This window comes from Nansenia antarctica (assembly GCF_963989245.1).
Source record: "Nansenia antarctica genome assembly, chromosome: 19".
NCBI lineage: Eukaryota > Metazoa > Chordata > Actinopteri > Argentiniformes > Microstomatidae > Nansenia > Nansenia antarctica.
This window is the reverse complement of record NC_137692.1, coordinates 276,630-297,492: the sequence shown is the minus strand read 5'-3', so window position 1 is coordinate 297,492 and position 20,863 is coordinate 276,630. Positions and strand designations below refer to the sequence as shown.

General features: G+C 43.5%; 1 protein-coding gene across 2 annotated transcripts; it reads left to right on the top strand.

Annotated features, from left to right (window-relative positions):
• Positions 1-1,738: 1,738 nt before the first annotated feature.
• LOC308173808 (ubiquitin-like protein 5) lies at positions 1,739-12,503 on the top strand. 2 transcript variants are annotated; one of them, XM_080548866.1, is made up of 5 exons: positions 1,739-1,808; positions 2,157-2,227; positions 10,512-10,595; positions 11,359-11,396; positions 12,286-12,499. In XM_080548866.1, the coding sequence occupies exons 2-5, from the start codon at positions 2,172-2,174 to the stop codon at positions 12,327-12,329; spliced, it is 222 nt and encodes a 73-aa protein (XP_080404992.1). In that variant the 5' UTR covers positions 1,739-1,808; positions 2,157-2,171; the 3' UTR covers positions 12,330-12,499. The 2 variants fall into 2 exon arrangements, with proteins under 2 accessions (XP_080404992.1, XP_080404993.1); XM_080548867.1 differs by having other exon boundaries at positions 1,760-1,808; positions 2,060-2,227; positions 12,286-12,503.
• The last annotated feature ends 8,360 nt before the right edge of the window (positions 12,504-20,863 follow it).

Sequence of the window (20,863 nt, the reverse complement as noted above, 5' to 3'; positions counted from 1 at the left end):
TAATCCATGGAGCAGGGCAGGAACCGTGGTGCATGGTGCTGGGCTGGAGGTGTCCATGGTGCTGAGTGCCCACTGATGAGCTAAATAAAACATTCTATTTCTGATGAGTCAACAGCACTAGGGCTCCTTCACAAAACCCTTACGGGAATCTTCATACACTCTGTGAATTAGTCTTTACTTTCTGATGAGTCAACAGCACTAACCCCATCCAGTGCGACATGTAGATAGCATATATTTAGAATATGTAAAATGCAAACACCAGAAATGCAAGAAAGTTTGAGGTATACCAAATGGAATTAGTACGACCCTTCTGCCTAGAGTAAAATAAGGGCCTAGGGTAGAGTGCACAATGTACAGGTGTGTTGCAACACAAATGCCCAAAAAAGTGTACAAGGGATCAAATCAATTCAAGTTTTATTTGTATAGCGCATTTCTTACAAGATGCAACTCAATGCGCTTCACGTAATGACAGATGTTCAGTGTCCAGTGTAGTGTAGTGTTCAGTGTTGTGTCCAGTGTAGTGTAGTGTTCAGTGTTGTGTCCAGTGTCCAGTGTAGTGTAGTGTTCAGTGTTGTGTCCAGTGTCCAGTGTAGTGTTCAGTGTTGTGTCCAGTAGTGTTCAGTGTTGTGTCCAGTGTCCAGTGTAGTGTAGTGTTCAGTGTTGTGTCCAGTGTCCAGTGTAGTGTAGTGTTCAGTGTTGTGTCCAGTGTCCAGTGTAGTGTAGTGTTCAGTGTTGTGTCCAGTGTCCAGTGTAGTGTTCAGTGTTGTGTCCAGTGTCCAGTGTAGTGTAGTGTTCAGTGTTGTGTCCAGTGTCCAGTGTAGTGCAGTGTTCAGTGTTGTGTCCAGTGTCCAGTGTAGTGTTCAGTGTTGTGTCCAGTGTAGTGTTCAGTGTTGTGTCCAGTGTCCAGTGTAGTGTTCAGTGTTGTGTCCAGTGTCCAGTGTAGCGTAGTGTTCAGTGTTGTGTCCAACCCCCAGTGGTCAGACACGGACAGCTCCGTTGGTGGCCAGTCGTCCCTCTGCTCGGGACCACAGCTCGGCGCCTGCAAAAAGTCAGCTCTCAAAAACAAGAAAACAAGCAATAAAAATAGGGGGATAAGTAATCGGTAGACATCTGAGAATGTATCTATTGTGAACTTTTAAATTACATTAAGTGGTTGAAGACAATGCTGCGTTTTTTAGCCCTGCCAGCTGTACATCATTATCTTTGTTTTGTCACTATTTGCACTTCTGGTTATATGCATAACTGCATTTTGTTGTTGGTACTTGTACTCAGCAATGACAATAAAGTTGAATCTAATCTAATATCTCTCTAATATCTCTGATAACGCTAAACCACATAGGATTACCCAATTAGCCAAGCCAGATGAACAAAACTACGTGCGAAACAGCCGCGTAACACATGCAACAACCTAAATAATAAATACACATCTGAAAACTATAACATGTTCATTAATAATATTTCGAAATTCTCACCTGAGCTGCATTTCCCATTGTACTTGTAATTCTTCTTCTTCTTCTTCTTCTTCTTCTTATCAATTGCGTGTTCAAATTATTGTTCGTTAAATGTCCTATAAAATGTCGCCGTGTTTTTAAAGATCCTTCAAAATCTCGCGGGTTCTCGCGGTTACGTGCTTACGATGACACGCTCCAACCAAATGGTACATCACGTTTCCGGGTGATGGATTTGATGTCTGCAGCTGGACCCTTCTCCCTCGCTGGCTGAACATGAACTGCAACACTTTACGGTGACCGAGGCTTCAGCGATTGTCGTTTGAATACATTTTTGGGACAACTAGTAGTCAGTTTAAGGTAATACATACGTTTATTCTGGTCTGATACCGTTAATTTAATGCACAACATTAAATATTATAACGAACATTGATGTTTATGGTGTTATAACTCCTTTGTCTTTGTCACATCTTTTGTCTTGATGAAGATGTATCTAGCTGTATTAGCTTCCACATCGTGCACAACCGAAGTAAACACGTTTGTTTGTTTTGGTTCCATTTGTGCAAAGCAACGCTAGTTTGTAACAACTCCATGTTCCCTTATATCCGTAGGATGGTAGCTAGTTAGTTTGGAATGGTCCTCATACATTGGATATTCAACGTTGAACTTTGAACATTGACAGGTGCGTGTTTTCCCCCCTTTCTCCAGGACTGCGTGAACAAGATGATTGAGGTAGTTTGCAATGACCGCTTGGGAAAGAAGGTCCGAGTCAAGTGCAAGTATCCTTCAACAACCTGACCTCCATCAGTTCATTCTTCTATAACACCCTCACCCCATCAGTTCATTCTTCTATAACATCCTCACCCCATCCGTTCACTCTTCTATAACACCCTCACCCCATCAGTTCACTCTTCTATAACACCCTCACCCCATCAGTTCACTCTTCTATAACATCCTCACCCCATCAGTTCACCCTTCTATATCACCCTCACCCCATCAGTTCATTCTTCTATAACACCCTGACACCATCAGTTCATTCTTCTATAACATCCTCACCCCATCAGTTCATTCTTCTATAACATCCTCACCCCATCAGTTCACTCTTCTATAACATCCTCACCCCATCAGTTCACTCTTCTATAACATCCTGACACCATCAGTTCATTCTTCTATAACATCCTCACCCCATCAGTTCACTCTTCTATAACACCCTGACACCATCAGTTCATTCTTCTATAACATCCTCACCCCATCAGTTCATTCTTCTATAACATCCTCACCCCATCAGTTCACTCTTCTATAACATCCTCACCCCATCAGTTTATTCTTCTATAACATCCTCACTCCATCAGTTCAATCTTCTATAACATCCTCACTCCATCAGTTCAATCTTCTATAACATCCTCACCCCATCAGTTCATTCTTCTATAACATCCTGACACCATCAGTTCATTCTTCTATAACATCCTCACCCCATCCGTTCACTCTTCTATAACACCCTCACCCCATCAGTTCACTCTTCTATAACACCCTCACCCCATCAGTTCACTCTTCTATAACATCCTCACCCCATCAGTTCACCCTTCTATATCACCCTCACCCCATCAGTTCACTCTTCTATAACACCCTGACACCATCAGTTCATTCTTCTATAACATCCTCACCCCATCAGTTCATTCTTCTATAACACCCTCACCCCATCAGTTCACTCTTCTATAACACCCTCACCCCATCAGTTCATTCTTCTATAACATCCTCACCCCATCCGTTCACTCTTCTATAACACCCTCACCCCATCAGTTCACTCTTCTATAACACCCTCACCCCATCAGTTCACTCTTCTATAACATCCTCACCCCATCAGTTCACCCTTCTATATCACCCTCACCCCATCAGTTCACTCTTCTATAACACCCTGACACCATCAGTTCATTCTTCTATAACATCCTCACCCCATCAGTTCATTCTTCTATAACATCCTCACCCCATCAGTTCACTCTTCTATAACATCCTCACCCCATCAGTTTATTCTTCTATAACATCCTCACTCCATCAGTTCAATCTTCTATAACATCCTCACTCCATCAGTTCAATCTTCTATAACATCCTCACCCCATCAGTTCATTCTTCTATAACATCCTGACACCATCAGTTCATTCTTCTATAACATCCTCACCCCATCAGTTCACTCTTCTATAACATCCTCACCCCATCAGTTCACTCTTCTATAACATCCTGACACCATCAGTTTATTCTTCTATAACATCCTCACCCCATCAGTTCACTCTTCTATAACATCCTCACCCCATCAGTTCATTCTTCTATAACATCCTCACCCCATCAGTTCACTCTTCTATAACATCCTCACCCCCTCAGTTCACTCTTCTATAACATCCTCACCCCATCAGTTCACTCTTCTATAACACCCTCACCCCATCAGTTCACTCTTCTATAACATCCTCACCCCATCAGTTCACTCTTCTATAACATCCTCACCCCATCAGTTCACTCTTCTATAACATCCTCACCCCATCAGTTCACTCTTCTATAACATCCTCACCCCATCAGTTCACTCTTCTATAACACCCTCACCCCATCAGTTCACTCTTCTATAACATCCTCACCCCATCAGTTCATTCTTCTATAACATCCTCACCCCATCAGTTCACTCTTCTATAACACCCTCACCCCATCAGTTCACTCTTCTATAACATCCTCACCCCATCAGTTCATTCTTCTATAACATCCTCACCCCATCAGTTCATTCTTCTATAACATCCTGACTCCATCAGTTCACTCTTCTATAACATCCTCACACCATCCGTTCACTCTTCTATAACACCCTCACCCCATCAGTTCACTCTTCTATAACATCCTCACCCCATCAGTTCACTCTTCTATAACATCCTCACCCCATCAGTTCACTCTTCTATAACATCCTCACCCCATCAGTTCACTCTTCTATAACATCCTCACCCCATCAGTTCACTCTTCTATAACACCCTCACCCCATCAGTTCACTCTTCTATAACATCCTCACCCCATCAGTTCATTCTTCTATAACATCCTCACCCCATCAGTTCACTCTTCTATAACACCCTCACCCCATCAGTTCACTCTTCTATAACATCCTCACCCCATCAGTTCATTCTTCTATAACATCCTCACCCCATCAGTTCATTCTTCTATAACATCCTGACTCCATCAGTTCACTCTTCTATAACATCCTCACACCATCAGTTCACTCTTCTATAACATCCTCACTCCATCAGTTCACTCTTCTATTACATCCTCACCCCATCAGTTCACTCTTCTATAACATCCTCACCCCATCAGTTCATTCTTCTATAACATCCTCACCCCATCAGTTCATTCTTCTATAACATCCTGACCCCATCAGTTCATTCTTCTATAACACCCTCACCCCATCAGTTCACTCTTCTATAACATCCTCACCCCATCAGTTCATTCTTCTATAACATCCTCACTCCATCAGTTCATTCTTCTATAACACCCTCACCCCATCAGTTCACTCTTCTATAACACCCTGACACCATCAGTTCACTCTTCTATAACATCCTCACCCCATCAGTTCACTCTTCTATAACATCCTCACCCCATCAGTTCACTCTTCTATAACATCCTCACCCCATCAGTTCATTCTTCTATAACATCCTCACCCCATCAGTTCATTCTTCTATAACACCCTCACCCCATCAGTTCATTCTTCTATAACATCCTGACACCATCAGTTCACTCTTCTATAACATCCTCACTCCATCAGTTCACTCTTCTATAACACCCTCACCCCATCAGTTCATTCTTCTATAACACCCTCACCCCATCAGTTCATTCTTCTATAACATCCTGACACCATCAGTTCACTCTTCTATAACATCCTCACCCCATCAGTTCATTCTTCTATAACAACCTCACCCCATCAGTTCACTCTTCTATAACACCCTCACCCCATCAGTTCATTCTTCTATAACATCCTCACCCCATCAGTTCATTCTTCTATAACATCCTCACCCCATCAGTTCATTCTTCTATAACATCCTCACCCCATCAGTTCATTCTTCTATAACATCCTGACCCCATCAGTTCATTCTTCTATAACACCCTCACCCCATCAGTTCATTCTTCTATAACATCCTGACACCATCAGTTCACTCTTCTATAACATCCTCACCCCATCAGTTCATTCTTCTATAACAACCTCACCCCTCAGTTCACTCTTCTATAACAACCTCACCCCATCAGTTCACTCTACTATAACATCCTCACCCCATCAGTTCATTCTTCTATAACATCCTGACACCATCAGTTCACTCTTCTATAACACCCTCACCCCATCAGTTCATTCTTCTATAACATCCTGACACCATCAGTTCATTCTTCTATACCATCCTCACCCCATCAGTTCACTCTTCTATAACACCCTCACACCATCAGTTCACTCTTCTATAACACCCTCACCCCATCAGTTCATTCTTCTATAACATCCTCACCCCATCAGTTCATTCTTCTATAACATCCTCACCCCATCAGTTCACTCTTCTATAACATCCTCACCCCATCAGTTCACTCTTCTATAACACCCTCACCCCCTCAGTTCACTCTTCTATAACATCCTCACCCCATCAGTTCACTCTTCTATAACATCCTCACCCCATCAGTTCACTCTTCTATAACATCCTCACCCCATCAGTTCACTCTTCTATAACACCCTGACACCATCAGTTCACTCTTCTATAACACCCTCACCCCATCAGTTCACTCTTCTATAACATCCTGACACCATCAGTTCACTCTTCTATAACATCCTGACACCATCAGTTCATTCTTCTATAACATCCTGACACCATCAGTTCATTCTTCTATAACACCCTGACACCATCAGTTCATTCTTCTATAACATCCTCACCCCATCAGTTCATTCTTCTATAACACCCTGACACCATCAGTTCACTCTTCTATAACACCCTCACCCCATCAGTTCACTCTTCTATAACATCCTCACCCCATCAGTTCACTCTTCTATAACATCCTCACCCCATCAGTTCATTCTTCTATAACATCCTCACACCATCAGTTCACTCTTCTATAACATCCTGACACCATCAGTTCATTCTTCTATAACATCCTGACACCATCAGTTCATTCTTCTATAACACCCTTACACCATCAGTTCATTCTTCTATAACACCCTGACACCATCAGTTCATTCTTCTATAACATCCTGACACCATCAGTTCACTCTTCTATAACACCCTCACCCCATCAGTTCATTCTTCTATAACATCCTGACACCATCAGTTCACTCTTCTATAACACCCTCACCCCATCAGTTCATTCTTCTATAACATCCTCACCCCATCAGTTCACTCTTCTATAACATCCTCACCCCATCAGTTCACTCTTCTATAACATCCTGACACCATCAGTTTATTCTTCTATAACATCCTCACCCCATCAGTTCACTCTTCTATAACATCCTCACCCCATCAGTTCATTCTTCTATAACATCCTCACCCCATCAGTTCACTCTTCTATAACATCCTCACCCCCTCAGTTCACTCTTCTATAACATCCTCACCCCATCAGTTCACTCTTCTATAACACCCTCACCCCATCAGTTCACTCTTCTATAACATCCTCACCCCATCAGTTCACTCTTCTATAACATCCTCACCCCATCAGTTCACTCTTCTATAACATCCTCACCCCATCAGTTCACTCTTCTATAACATCCTCACCCCATCAGTTCACTCTTCTATAACACCCTCACCCCATCAGTTCACTCTTCTATAACATCCTCACCCCATCAGTTCATTCTTCTATAACATCCTCACCCCATCAGTTCACTCTTCTATAACACCCTCACCCCATCAGTTCACTCTTCTATAACATCCTCACCCCATCAGTTCATTCTTCTATAACATCCTCACCCCATCAGTTCATTCTTCTATAACATCCTGACTCCATCAGTTCACTCTTCTATAACATCCTCACACCATCAGTTCACTCTTCTATAACATCCTCACTCCATCAGTTCACTCTTCTATTACATCCTCACCCCATCAGTTCACTCTTCTATAACATCCTCACCCCATCAGTTCATTCTTCTATAACATCCTCACCCCATCAGTTCATTCTTCTATAACATCCTGACCCCATCAGTTCATTCTTCTATAACACCCTCACCCCATCAGTTCACTCTTCTATAACATCCTCACCCCATCAGTTCATTCTTCTATAACATCCTCACTCCATCAGTTCATTCTTCTATAACACCCTCACCCCATCAGTTCACTCTTCTATAACACCCTGACACCATCAGTTCACTCTTCTATAACATCCTCACCCCATCAGTTCACTCTTCTATAACATCCTCACCCCATCAGTTCACTCTTCTATAACATCCTCACCCCATCAGTTCATTCTTCTATAACATCCTCACCCCATCAGTTCATTCTTCTATAACACCCTCACCCCATCAGTTCATTCTTCTATAACATCCTGACACCATCAGTTCACTCTTCTATAACATCCTCACCCCATCAGTTCATTCTTCTATAACAACCTCACCCCATCAGTTCACTCTTCTATAACACCCTCACCCCATCAGTTCATTCTTCTATAACATCCTCACCCCATCAGTTCATTCTTCTATAACATCCTCACCCCATCAGTTCATTCTTCTATAACATCCTCACCCCATCAGTTCATTCTTCTATAACATCCTGACCCCATCAGTTCATTCTTCTATAACACCCTCACCCCATCAGTTCATTCTTCTATAACATCCTGACACCATCAGTTCACTCTTCTATAACATCCTCACCCCATCAGTTCATTCTTCTATAACAACCTCACCCCTCAGTTCACTCTTCTATAACAACCTCACCCCATCAGTTCACTCTACTATAACATCCTCACCCCATCAGTTCATTCTTCTATAACATCCTGACACCATCAGTTCACTCTTCTATAACACCCTCACCCCATCAGTTCATTCTTCTATAACATCCTGACACCATCAGTTCATTCTTCTATACCATCCTCACCCCATCAGTTCACTCTTCTATAACACCCTCACACCATCAGTTCACTCTTCTATAACACCCTCACCCCATCAGTTCATTCTTCTATAACATCCTCACCCCATCAGTTCATTCTTCTATAACATCCTCACCCCATCAGTTCACTCTTCTATAACATCCTCACCCCATCAGTTCACTCTTCTATAACACCCTCACCCCCTCAGTTCACTCTTCTATAACATCCTCACCCCATCAGTTCACTCTTCTATAACATCCTCACCCCATCAGTTCACTCTTCTATAACATCCTCACCCCATCAGTTCACTCTTCTATAACACCCTGACACCATCAGTTCACTCTTCTATAACACCCTCACCCCATCAGTTCACTCTTCTATAACATCCTGACACCATCAGTTCACTCTTCTATAACATCCTGACACCATCAGTTCATTCTTCTATAACATCCTGACACCATCAGTTCATTCTTCTATAACACCCTGACACCATCAGTTCATTCTTCTATAACATCCTCACCCCATCAGTTCATTCTTCTATAACACCCTGACACCATCAGTTCACTCTTCTATAACACCCTCACCCCATCAGTTCACTCTTCTATAACATCCTCACCCCATCAGTTCACTCTTCTATAACATCCTCACCCCATCAGTTCATTCTTCTATAACATCCTCACACCATCAGTTCACTCTTCTATAACATCCTGACACCATCAGTTCATTCTTCTATAACATCCTGACACCATCAGTTCATTCTTCTATAACACCCTTACACCATCAGTTCATTCTTCTATAACACCCTGACACCATCAGTTCATTCTTCTATAACATCCTGACACCATCAGTTCACTCTTCTATAACACCCTCACCCCATCAGTTCATTCTTCTATAACATCCTGACACCATCAGTTCACTCTTCTATAACACCCTCACCCCATCAGTTCATTCTTCTATAACATCCTCACCCCATCAGTTCATTCTTCTATAACATCCTCACCCCATCAGTTCACTCTTCTATAACATCCTCACCCCATCAGTTCACTCTTCTATAACATCCTCACCCCATCAGTTCACTCTTCTATAACATCCTCACCCCACCAGTTCATTCTTCTATAACATCCTCACCCCATCAGTTCACTCTTCTATAACATCCTCACCCCATCAGTTCACTCTTCTATAACATCCTCACCCCATCAGTTCACTCTTCTATAACACCCTCACCCCCTCAGTTCATTCTTCTATAACATCCTCACCCCCTCAGTTCATTCTTCTATAACATCCTCACCCCATCAGTTCACTCTTCTATAACATCCTGACACCATCAGTTCATTCTTCTATAACACCCTGACACCATCAGTTAATTCTTCTTTGAGGGATAAACTGGGATGGTGGGGAGTGGAGTGGGATTAGTTTAGGTCTCGACAGGGCCGGTGAAAAGGGTAGGTTACACTAGGCAGACTATTTTTCGGGGGCCCCCTACATGCATGTTTTGATATTGGTAAACAAAATGACTTTTAAACTGCCACGTGATTATTATGCTCATTCATTTAGTTTGGTATATATTTTTATTTTAATCTATTAATATTTCTGTATTCAGATGCAATTAGTTTGTTGTCATTTATTTATAGTAGAAAGTATAGCCCTATGTTATACATTTTATTTATATGCATTTTACATTTGATTTTAATGTGTTGGTACTTAATCAGATTTAGATATTTAAATAGGAAACTTTAATTGACAGATGCTTTCTTTTGACTTTCGATGAGGTGAAGTCCTCGATGATGTCATCAACATCCAGGGAGGTTGTAAATCTATTCTCAATGGTCAACAGGGCAAAAGCCCCTAATTACTGAGCTCAGGTCCGCTTTCACACGAGAAAACCACCTTTCTCCTGAGCAGTTTGCAATTGACAACTAGGCCACAATGAAGGCCGAGTGTGGCAGACAGAACGTATCCCCCCCTGTGCTAGTGTGTCGGCCTTAACCCCTTCCCCTCCAGTTCAGAGGACACCATCGGAGACCTGAAGAAGCTCATCTCTGCCCAGACAGGAACCAGGTGGGACAAGATCGTCCTGAAGAAGTGGTGAGTGAAGGGCCAGGAGAGTACAGTGAACCCTGAACCCCTCTCTGCTTGTCTGTGTCACCAACACCAAGGCACTGATATATGGTCAGTTTGCAAGCAGTGCCGGTGTGCATTAATAATCTTTAATAATAATAATAATAATAACCTTTGTGTATACCACTGTTCCTGCAAACGTTGCAGCTCAAAGTGCTCCATTCATTATATAGTCATCATTTAATTATTGAGTCATTTAAAGGCAAGATGGGTTTTTAGTCTTGACTTGAACATATTTGCTGAGGTTGCATCCCTAATGTAAACTGGCAGTGCATTCCACAATTTGGGGGCATAAAATGAGAATGCAGCCTCACCAAACCTCTTCTTTTGTACATGTGTTACACAGAGAAAACCAGTGTCAGAAGACCTGAGAGCTCTATTGGGCTGATATGCTCAGCAAAAGGTCTTTCAGATATGCTGGTTCTGTGCCCGTGAGAGCTTTATAAACAAGCAGAAGGATCTTAAAAGATCTTGATCTTGACTATTAGTCCCTCTATAGTCCCTGGATCCAAGTCCACTCAAGCTTTCACATGCCTTGTGGTTATGGCCATTCGGAGAAGAAAAAAAACACAATTTCTCTGTATTTGTGTATATAACCTAGTCAAAACAGGCTTCCATACCATAGTGACAAAGTTCAAGGCATGGGGATTGGGGCCGTAGTAGCGATGAGACAAGTCTCTCTGCTGTGGCAGTTTTGTGTGTCAGTTGCTAATGCTCTGTGTCTCCTCAGGTACACCATATTCAAGGACCACGTGTCTCTGGGAGACTGTATCCTTTCAAATGTCTGCTTCTTTCTCTGTTTGTATGTCAGGAGATGAAATATGACCTACAGTAGTAGTCCTTTGTACTCACTTAACCGATTCATATGCTAGGTATGTTTTAAACGAATTGCTTAACCAACATAACATCTTTGATGAGGTTTATTGTTATTTTGGATGTATTGTAGTAGTAAAATATGAGGACATTGATGCATTTCTTGTTGCAATAGTGTCAAACTGTCTTGAAAAAGGGGAAATTCCCAGATTGGTAAAGGGGGGCTAGCCCAGGGAAAGTCTTAAGTTGAGCAATGGTTGTGGGTTTGTTTTCTGCATACTCAACACTGGATAAAAACATTTTCTGGAATGACATGACAAGTTGTAGCAATAGCAGTAGTATATATATTAATAGCAGGGTTCCCACGGGTCCTTGAAATCCTTGAAAGTTTGTGAATTTGAAAAAAAAAAAAAACAAGGCCTTAAACATTTTTGAAAATCGACATGGGTCATTGAAAGTGCTTGAATTCCCCTCCCCCTCTCTCTAAAATATATATATATATATATTCAAAATGTTTTACTTAGCTCGTCAACTAGTAAATAAGCCTTGCTTACCTTCACACATATTTCACAATATATTGTTTTGCTGTGCTGTGGTAGAGAAGGCAAGAGACCATCTAGTGTTCACACATTCAAGCCTCTCTTTTGAATTGTTGTCTGTGAGCGGATAGTTCCTATTGTATAAATTCTCATCTAGTTCTGTCTCAAACTATGCCGTGTTGGGTCCTTGAATTTGAGGGAATTGAGTCTTGAAAGTCCTTGAAAAGTGCTTGAATTTGAGGTTTCAGAAGGTGTGGGAACCCTGTAATAGTTATGTGGTTGTTCCCTTAACTTCTGCCTTGCAGATGAGATCCACGATGGGATGAACCTGGAGCTGTACTACCAGTAGGGGGCGAGGCTGACCTGACACGCGCACACATACCCACACACACATACCCACCCACCCACACACACACATGCCTATTTCATCCACTTTCAGTCCTCAAACACACACACGTACAACTGTGTAACAGAAAAAATGTGGAGCCAACACAGAGCTTTTAGATAATGATGGTCATTAGATGGTAGCCATTTACAGTCATGGTTTACGACGGACATTGTTGATGATTTATTTTTTTCTTTTGATATTGTTTTGGAAATAAAATCAGATATTTATTTACCTTCATGTCTGAATCAATGTATCGGTGTCCTGTTTCTGTCTGTATCTGAATGTTACTCACTTACCTTGTCAAACAACATGGAAACGCACATGCATAGAAGTGAAGTTCTCACAAGGTAACAGCAGTAAGGTTTGAGGTTCAATTGACCACATGGGCTACATCCTGAATCGCATATTGAACGTGCATGTGAACCAGTAAGTGGCTTATGATAAAAGCATCTTCAAAAACAGATTGTATCACATTTCTATAGTGCCTAGCTCATTATGGAAGTTAAGTTCGACAGGTTAGCCTTTAGCACAAAGCACAGGGGTGGATTGACAAGGCAGGCCACCTATCAAGACAAAAACCAGTAGTTTTATTCACAGTAGAAGATTGAATCAGTGCAGGGTTACAGAGCCAGATACTGTACAGACAAACACGACTCTGGGGTTACACACAAGACCAGGGGGGTATTCCATCAACGTTGCTAAAGGAAAATCCAGGTTTGAATTTTTGATAAGTCTTTCGCGAAATTGAGCAAAATAAGCCTCGATTTTCCGTTAGTGATGTTGATGGAATACCCCCCAGGGGTCCCTAACGCATGTACGCAAACGCACAGAGGACGGCCCGGTCAGCAGTACTCAGAATAGTCCTCTTCAACGTAGTTTGAAGGGAAGAGCCCCACCTGCAGACAGAAGAAGAGTTTGTGTGAAAGAGATATAATGTGTTTGTTGTGAGTGTGGGAATACATAGATTGAATGTGTCTGTGTGTGAATAGAATACGTTGATTGTGTGCGTGCGTGCGTGTGTGTGTGTGCGTGAGCGTGTGTGTGTGTTGTGTGTGCGTCTGTGTCTATGTGTGTGTCTGTGTCTATGTGTGTGTCTGTGTGTGTGTGTGTGTGTGTCTATGTGTGTGTCTGTGTCTGTATCTATGTGTGTATCTGTGTCTATGTGTGTGTCTATGTGTGTGTGTGTGTGTCTATGTGTGTCTATGTCTATGTGTGTGTCTGTGTCTATGTGTGTGTCTGTGTCTGTGTGTGTGTGTGTGTCTGTGTCTATGTGTGTGTCTGTGTCTGTATCTATGTGTGTGTCTGTGTCTATGTGTGTGTCTATGTGTGTCTGTGTGTGTGTGTCTGTGTGTGTGTGTCTATGTGTGTGTCTGTGTCTATGTGTGTGTCTGTGTCTATGTGTGTGTCTGTGTCTGTGTCTATGTGTGTGTGTGTCTGTGTGTGTGTGTGTGTCTGTATGTGTGTGTGTCTGTTTGTGTGTCTGTGTGTGTGTGTGTGTGTGTGTGAGCGTGCAGTATCCCCCACCTTTCCGTAGACCTCCCCCTTCCACCAGCCGTTCACGGCCTTCTTAGAGATGATCCTGATTGTGTCCCCCTCCCTGAGGGACAGCTCGTTCCTGTCTCTGGCTGAGAAGTCATACCGCGCCCTCGCCATGCCAAACACCCCCACGCTGCCACCTACAGGGCACACACAGTAACTAAAGAATCAAATGTTTGAAAGTAAGGACACACACAGTACAACTACCTGACTGACCTCCGAGCTCCTTCTCCCCCACCGCCCTACCCATACCCTCCCATCCTCGTCCACTGTTCCCCTCGCTGTACCACCCCTCAAAACTCAAAGGCTTCGGAGACCGTCCCTTTTCACGAGCTGCCTCACCCCGCCTCTAGAACTCTCTCCCTCAACCACTCAGAGACTCACCCTCACTCTCCACTTTTAGATCCCAGCTCCAAACCTACCTGTTCTCCCATGCATACAACCTCCCCTACCCCTAACCATCTCCCCTAACCCTGCCACCCCCCCTCCCCCCCTGGACGTTACTGTGTTCCCCGTTCGTTAACCCTGTGTTCTATGTGCTAATGTTATTTGTTGCTTGTTGTTTCTGTGTTTTCAGTTTTTCCCATATTGTCAGCGTCTTTGAGCCTCGGAAAAGCACTATATAAATACAACAAATTATTATTACAACTAGATACCACAAAGGGGGGTATTCCATGTACGTCAATAGCTACATCAGCGATTAGTTGAAAAGGCCTGGGGCCTCATTTATAAAAAAGTACTTGAACGTCATCTTTGACTTTCACGTAAGCACATTTTTCTAAACGGACGTAAGCATTATTTATAAAACGGGCTGAGATGGTTTAAAGTTGCGTACATGCTTCCTTCTATAAATACCAAATATACTTGGAATTGAACGCAGGTGAATGAGGTTTGTATTAACGCCCTGTGATAGAGGCTCAATTATAGCGGCTGAATTAAGACAAGTGCTATAATATAGGGTAGGCGTTTGTAACGTTTGATCATGACAACTAACCAGGCAAATGCTTATACTCAGTAGGCTACTCAAGTTGTAAAAGAAAATCAGGGGGGATGGTGGATTTTATCAAAATTTGATCTAAGCACGTTCTATAAATGAGGCCCCTGGCAACACTATATCATCATCACTAGCCCTGATCATTCAGAGTGAGAATGCTTATATATATGTGTCACTGTGTGAAAGTGCATTAATGTATAATGTCAATATTGTAGTCTGAAAGGGATAATCTGGGATTCAGACAGCAACAAAGCAACAAACCGCCACTTGTTTGTTAAACAGCCGGAGAAAGATGCCAATTATATATTATAAATATACAGTGGGGTGCAAAAACGTGGGCACCCCTAGTCAAAATGCCTTTTTACAATTAATATCGAAGTGAAAAGAAGCAAACAAACACAACCTTTAAAATGGTACAAAGTTAAACATGCGAAATATTAATGCTTTTTAAAACAAATAAACAATGTGTAGGCTATCTGTAAGACATGCTGGTTTAGCTCTCAAGACAAATGGAATAATCTCTATATAGTAAGGGAAACATATGAAAATCTGCGAAGTAAATCGTTACCAAAAATGTTCTTCACCAATGTGTTTCTAAAGGTGTGTAATAACATGTACTAAAAGGTTGAAATTCAACTCCTGTGGGAAACCTCATAAAAAACTGCTCAAAGTTGGGGTACCGATAACCGATTTTCGAAAATGCGAAAATGCTTAAATTGGACTTGAGTAACTTTTGAGGGGTCAAACTAGGCATTTTTCATGATTCTGAGTTGATTGCAAGCATTTATTTGTCACCAAGACCACTTCCTGGTAGAGAAACTGCCACGCCCTTTTTTTTAGAGAGACACTCTGCTGGGCAGTAACTTACCTGTTATGGAGGCCTTCACTCTCACCTCCCATTGTGGAAGAGATGTACCAACCAGACTACCAGCTAGGTGTTCAGCTACTCACACAGCCCAGCAGAGAGTCACTATCATGGGCATGGTTAAAGACCCATAGGCCCTGTGCTGGAGGTCACATGAGTTGACCTTTAGGCCTTTGAGCTACTCACACACAGCCCAGCAGAGAGACACTCTGCTGGGCACTGATGCAGAGTCATAGGCCTCACTGCATGTGGAACGATAGAACCAGGCTTGTTCACATACACACACAGCCCAGCAGAGAGTCACTCTGCTGGGCAGTGACCTACCTGTAATGGAGGCCTAAAAAAAAAAGGGAGGTGAGAGTGAAGCTGAATAGCTTCACTCTCATGTACCAACATGAGATGTACCAAGGACTACCAGAGGTGTTCAGCTAGACACACAGCCCAGAGACAACACACCTTCCATGGGTGCTGTGACTAGGCCTGTGGCCCTATGCTGGAGGTCACATGAGCTCCAGGGCCTCAGGTCCTGCACTACCAGGCTGAGTAGGAGAGCCCTCACTGGGCCTAGCTGTCTACCAGTCACCCCTCTTCTGGTGCTCTGACCTCCAGGGCCTATGTCATACACTATCAGTCCGATTAGGAGTAACCTCACTGGGCCTAGCTGTCTACCAGTCACCCCTCTTCTGGAGCTCTGACCTCCAGGACCTATGTGATACACTGCCAGTCCGATTAGGAGAGCCCTCACTGGGCCTAGCTGTGTACCAGTCACCCCTCTTCTGGAGCTCTGACCTCCAGGTACTATGTGATACACTGCCAGTCCGATTAGGAGAGCCCTCACTGGGCCTAGCTGTCTACCAGTCACCCCTCTTCTGGAGGTCTGACCTCCAGGTACTATGTGATACACTGCCAGTCCGATTAGGAGTGACCTCACTGGGCCTAGCTGTCTACCAGTCACCCCTCTTCTGGAGCTCTGACATCCAGGCTCTATGTGATACACTGCCAGTCCGATTAGGAGAGCCCTCACTGGGCCTAGCTGTCTACCAGTCACCCCTCTTCTGGAGCTCTGACCTCCAGGCTATATGTGATACACTGCCAGTCCGATTAGGAGTGACCTCACTGGGCCTAGCTGTCTACCAGTCACCCCTCTTCTGGAGCTCTGACCTCCAGGCTATATGTGAGACACTGCCAGTCTGATTAGGAGTGACCTCACTGGGCCTAGATGTCTACCAGTCACCCCTCTTCTGGAGCTCTGACATCCAGGCTCTATGTGATACACTGCCAGTCCGATTAGGAGAGCCCTCACTGGGCCTAGCTGTCTACCAGTCACCCCTCTTCTGGAGCTCTGACCTCCAGGGGCTAACTGCTACTATGCCAGTCCGATTAGGAGTAACCTCACTGGGCCTAGATGTCTACCAGTCACCCCTCTTCTGGAGCTCTGACCTCCAGGGGCTAACTGCTACTCTGCCAGTCCGATTAGGAGTAACCTCACTGGGCCTAGATGTCTACCAGTCACCCCTCTTCTGGAGCTCTGACCTCCAGGGGCTAACTGCTACTCTGCCAGTCCGATTAGGAGTAACCTCACTGGGCCTAGATGTCTACCAGTCACCCCTCTTCTGGAGCTCTGACCTCCAGAGCCTATGTGATACACTGCCAGTCCGATTAGGAGTGACCTCACTGGGCCTAGCTGTCTACCATTCAACCCTCCTCTGGAGCTCTGACCTCCAGAGCCTATGTGATACACTGCCAGTCCGATTAGGAGTGACCTCACTGGGCCTAGCTGTCTACCATTCAACCCTCCTCTGGAGCTCTGACCTCCAGAGCCTATGTGATACACTGCCAGTCCGATTAGGAGTGACCTCACTGGGCCTAGCTGTCTACCATTCAACCCTCCTCTGGAGCTCTGACCTCCAGGGCCTATGACCTACCCTATAGTGCCCGGTCTAAGTGCCTCATCATCGGACTCCTTTCCTCCATAACACCCCCTGGTTCCTCCACACCCTACCACGTGCACCAGGCGGTCCCGGGCCCCCACACTTAAGCACCCCCCCACTGATAAGGACAGCCATCCGCGACTTCCAGAAGAATGCATCCCTGGTATCCTAAAAAACGTTTTTAGTTACTAGTAGTACTGGCAGGACCAGTACTACAACACATGTCCTACAACACTAGGCCCAGTCTCAGAGCCTCTTACTCAGCCACTCTACCTACCAGCCTCCCTGCCCTGGAGCTTAGACTCTAGTGTCCACAGACTAAGTCCCATTAAGTACCAGGCCTAGTAATACTTCCAGTACTTAAATTTCATGAAAAATGCCTAGTTTGACCCCTCAAAAGTTACTCAAGTCCAATTTAAGCATTTTCGAATTTTCGAAAATCGGTTATCGGTACCCCAACTTTGAGCAGTTTTTTATGAGGTTTCCCACAGGAGTTGAATTTCAACCTTTTAGGACATGTTATTACACACCTTTAGAAACACATTGGTGAAGAAATTTCTTGGTAACGATTTACTTCGCAGATTGGTCAAATATCTGGTAAAATGCCCTTACTAATAGTAATAATCTCTTAACTCAACCCGCATCAAAGCATAATATCGGAAAAAACTGACAGCTTTGTGTGTCGCATTTTCAGGATAACTTCTTAGGTGAACCTTTTCTTATACTGCTTTTATTTGCTGTTTGAATAATAAAAGTGTGTTGTACTCTGAGTGTTTGCTTATTTTGGGGGGATGATTACATGATTTGTCATGATCGCATATCAACACACAGAATAACTGTGTGGCCCGGCCCGATATGTGTCTAACATGTGCTGGTCTGTGCTTGAATGCTCCTTCCTTACAAGACATAGGTTAATTTTATTAGTAAGGTTTGGACTGAACCAAGTCATAGTCTGTGAAACAAATTCTCAGTTATGCACAGATCGTTTAAGAAAACAGACAGATGATTCAAGCCCGACGTGTCCACAAGTAAATACGACGTACTAAGAGAAGGTGCGCAAACCTCATCACTTGGCCATGCCATGGAAGCATAATTTCAGTTGATATCAGGCTATGTTCTCGGCAGATACTTTTTAGTTTAAATATGGTAAGGTACAGTTTTTTTTTTGCTCTACGTTATGATTGAGTGTGTGTCTGTGCATGAGTGAGTGTGTGCGTGCGTGCGTGTGCGTGCACAGGTGTTACATCTCCACGAGCTCCAGTAGGATAGTCAACCATAACTTAATTCTGTCCTATAAGAGTGATGAAGGGCCATAATTCAGGCAGGCATCTCAATAGACTGCTTGTTGTCCTGTGTAAAGGCCCCCACTGATGAATGTGGAGTGAATGCATTAGCAGGGCAGACTTCACAGCTTACCCTGGTGTTGGTGTTGACCGGTCACTGTCTGTAACAGTGTAATCTGTTACTGTGACACTTAGTCGTTAGCCATGCAGAGGAGTGACAGGGTGAGCGATTGGATAGCTCGCTCATGGCTACACAACACTGGGGAGAGACACAATAGAATTAGAATGAGTAGAGTGATGGACGTTCTAATTCAAAGCGATGTCCCCTGGTTTGCTGCACCGGTGACAGCAAACATTTTTAGCGTACTGTTGTTTGGTGTGTCGAGTTTTATAAACGGATCGAATTTTTCTTGGAATGTCGCTTAATTGAATTCCACTTCCTGTTACTCAAACTCGAATAGCAATTAATACATTTAATTGGAGCCTATTCCAGAATTTTGAATTGACCCTCAACTCTGGTTTGTCTGTTCTACTCGTTTTTTGAGAGATCCAGGCCATGTTCCTGTGTTTAATGTTTAAATGTGTCCCTCTATTATGTACCCCAGGGACACTGTCAAGCTGTGCGCTTCATTTGGTTTCATTTTCCTATGCAGCAGGTGTGTACACACACACACACACACACATTAGGTCTACTCTAGTCCATTTCTCACCACCCCCTGTGTCTGACAGCTGTGAGGAAATTGTGTTAAGTGTGCCCTGTGCTGCAATATGGGTACTGAGAAAAATGGCCAGCTAAACAAGGGGTCTCCTGATGTCCTACGCTGTGTGTGTGTGTGTGTGTGTGTGTGTGTGTGTATGTGTGTGTCTTTGTGTGAGTGTACTATAATGTGTATTTTTGCATGGTTTAGAGAGCAATCAATAAAAATGCAAGTATGACCATGTGTGTCAGTATGTGTGTGTGTATATGTGTGTGTGTGTGTGTGTGTGTGTGTGTGTGTGTGTGTGTGTGTGTGTGTGTGTGTGTGTGCGTTCAGTCCAGTAGAATCCTAGGAGAGTTTCTCCGGCTTGTTCTGTGTTTTTATTTGACTAATGACGTGTCATCTCTTCTTCCTGCGAAGCCCTTTTTGGCTGCTGAAGATGCTGATAATGACTTATCTACTGGCTCTCTGCCTCACTCTACATACGCGCACACTCTGAGAGGCCACAGGAGACGAGAAGAACAGAGTCTGTAGAAAGACAAACTCTCTGTTTCACTCTAAATCTATGTTTCCCAAATCAAGTCCTCTGTGGAGTAGAGTCTCTTCTCTCTACCTGTTCACTCTTCCTGCTGGATGTTGGGCATTCAGCTAGGTGGTGCCATCTGTTTCTCAGATTTGTTATCCATTAGTTAGCTTTGTAGTCATTTAAAAGGATTAGTTCAGACTATTTGTTAACCAAAATCTCTATTTTTGCAAATGGCATGCTGAAGAACTGTAACCCTATATGTATTTTGGGGACTATGCTTGCTGGCAACAGCAACAACCTCGTCAGGCTACAATGGAAGAAATGTGGGCAATCATGCAACTGTAAACGAAGGCTCCAAAAACACCGAAATACATCCTTTTTGAAACGGCAAAGCTCCCAGTATAGTGATGCAGGTCTTCAGATGTTGTACATAAGAAATTGTGTGGATCCTTTTTTTTCTTTTTTGTTAAAGATTCGGGGAATAAGTCAACTGTCGGTAAGAAAACTCCCTTGACATCTTCATGTGTTGAGTACTTTTTTATTCTCAGTAGTCACCTGTTGTGAGATGTGTGGGCTTGTTTGGCGTGTAAAGCTCTCGCCTCGAACCACTCACTGTTGTCACCTTAGGTAACCTGGCCTGGTCGGTAACCCAGCTTGACAGA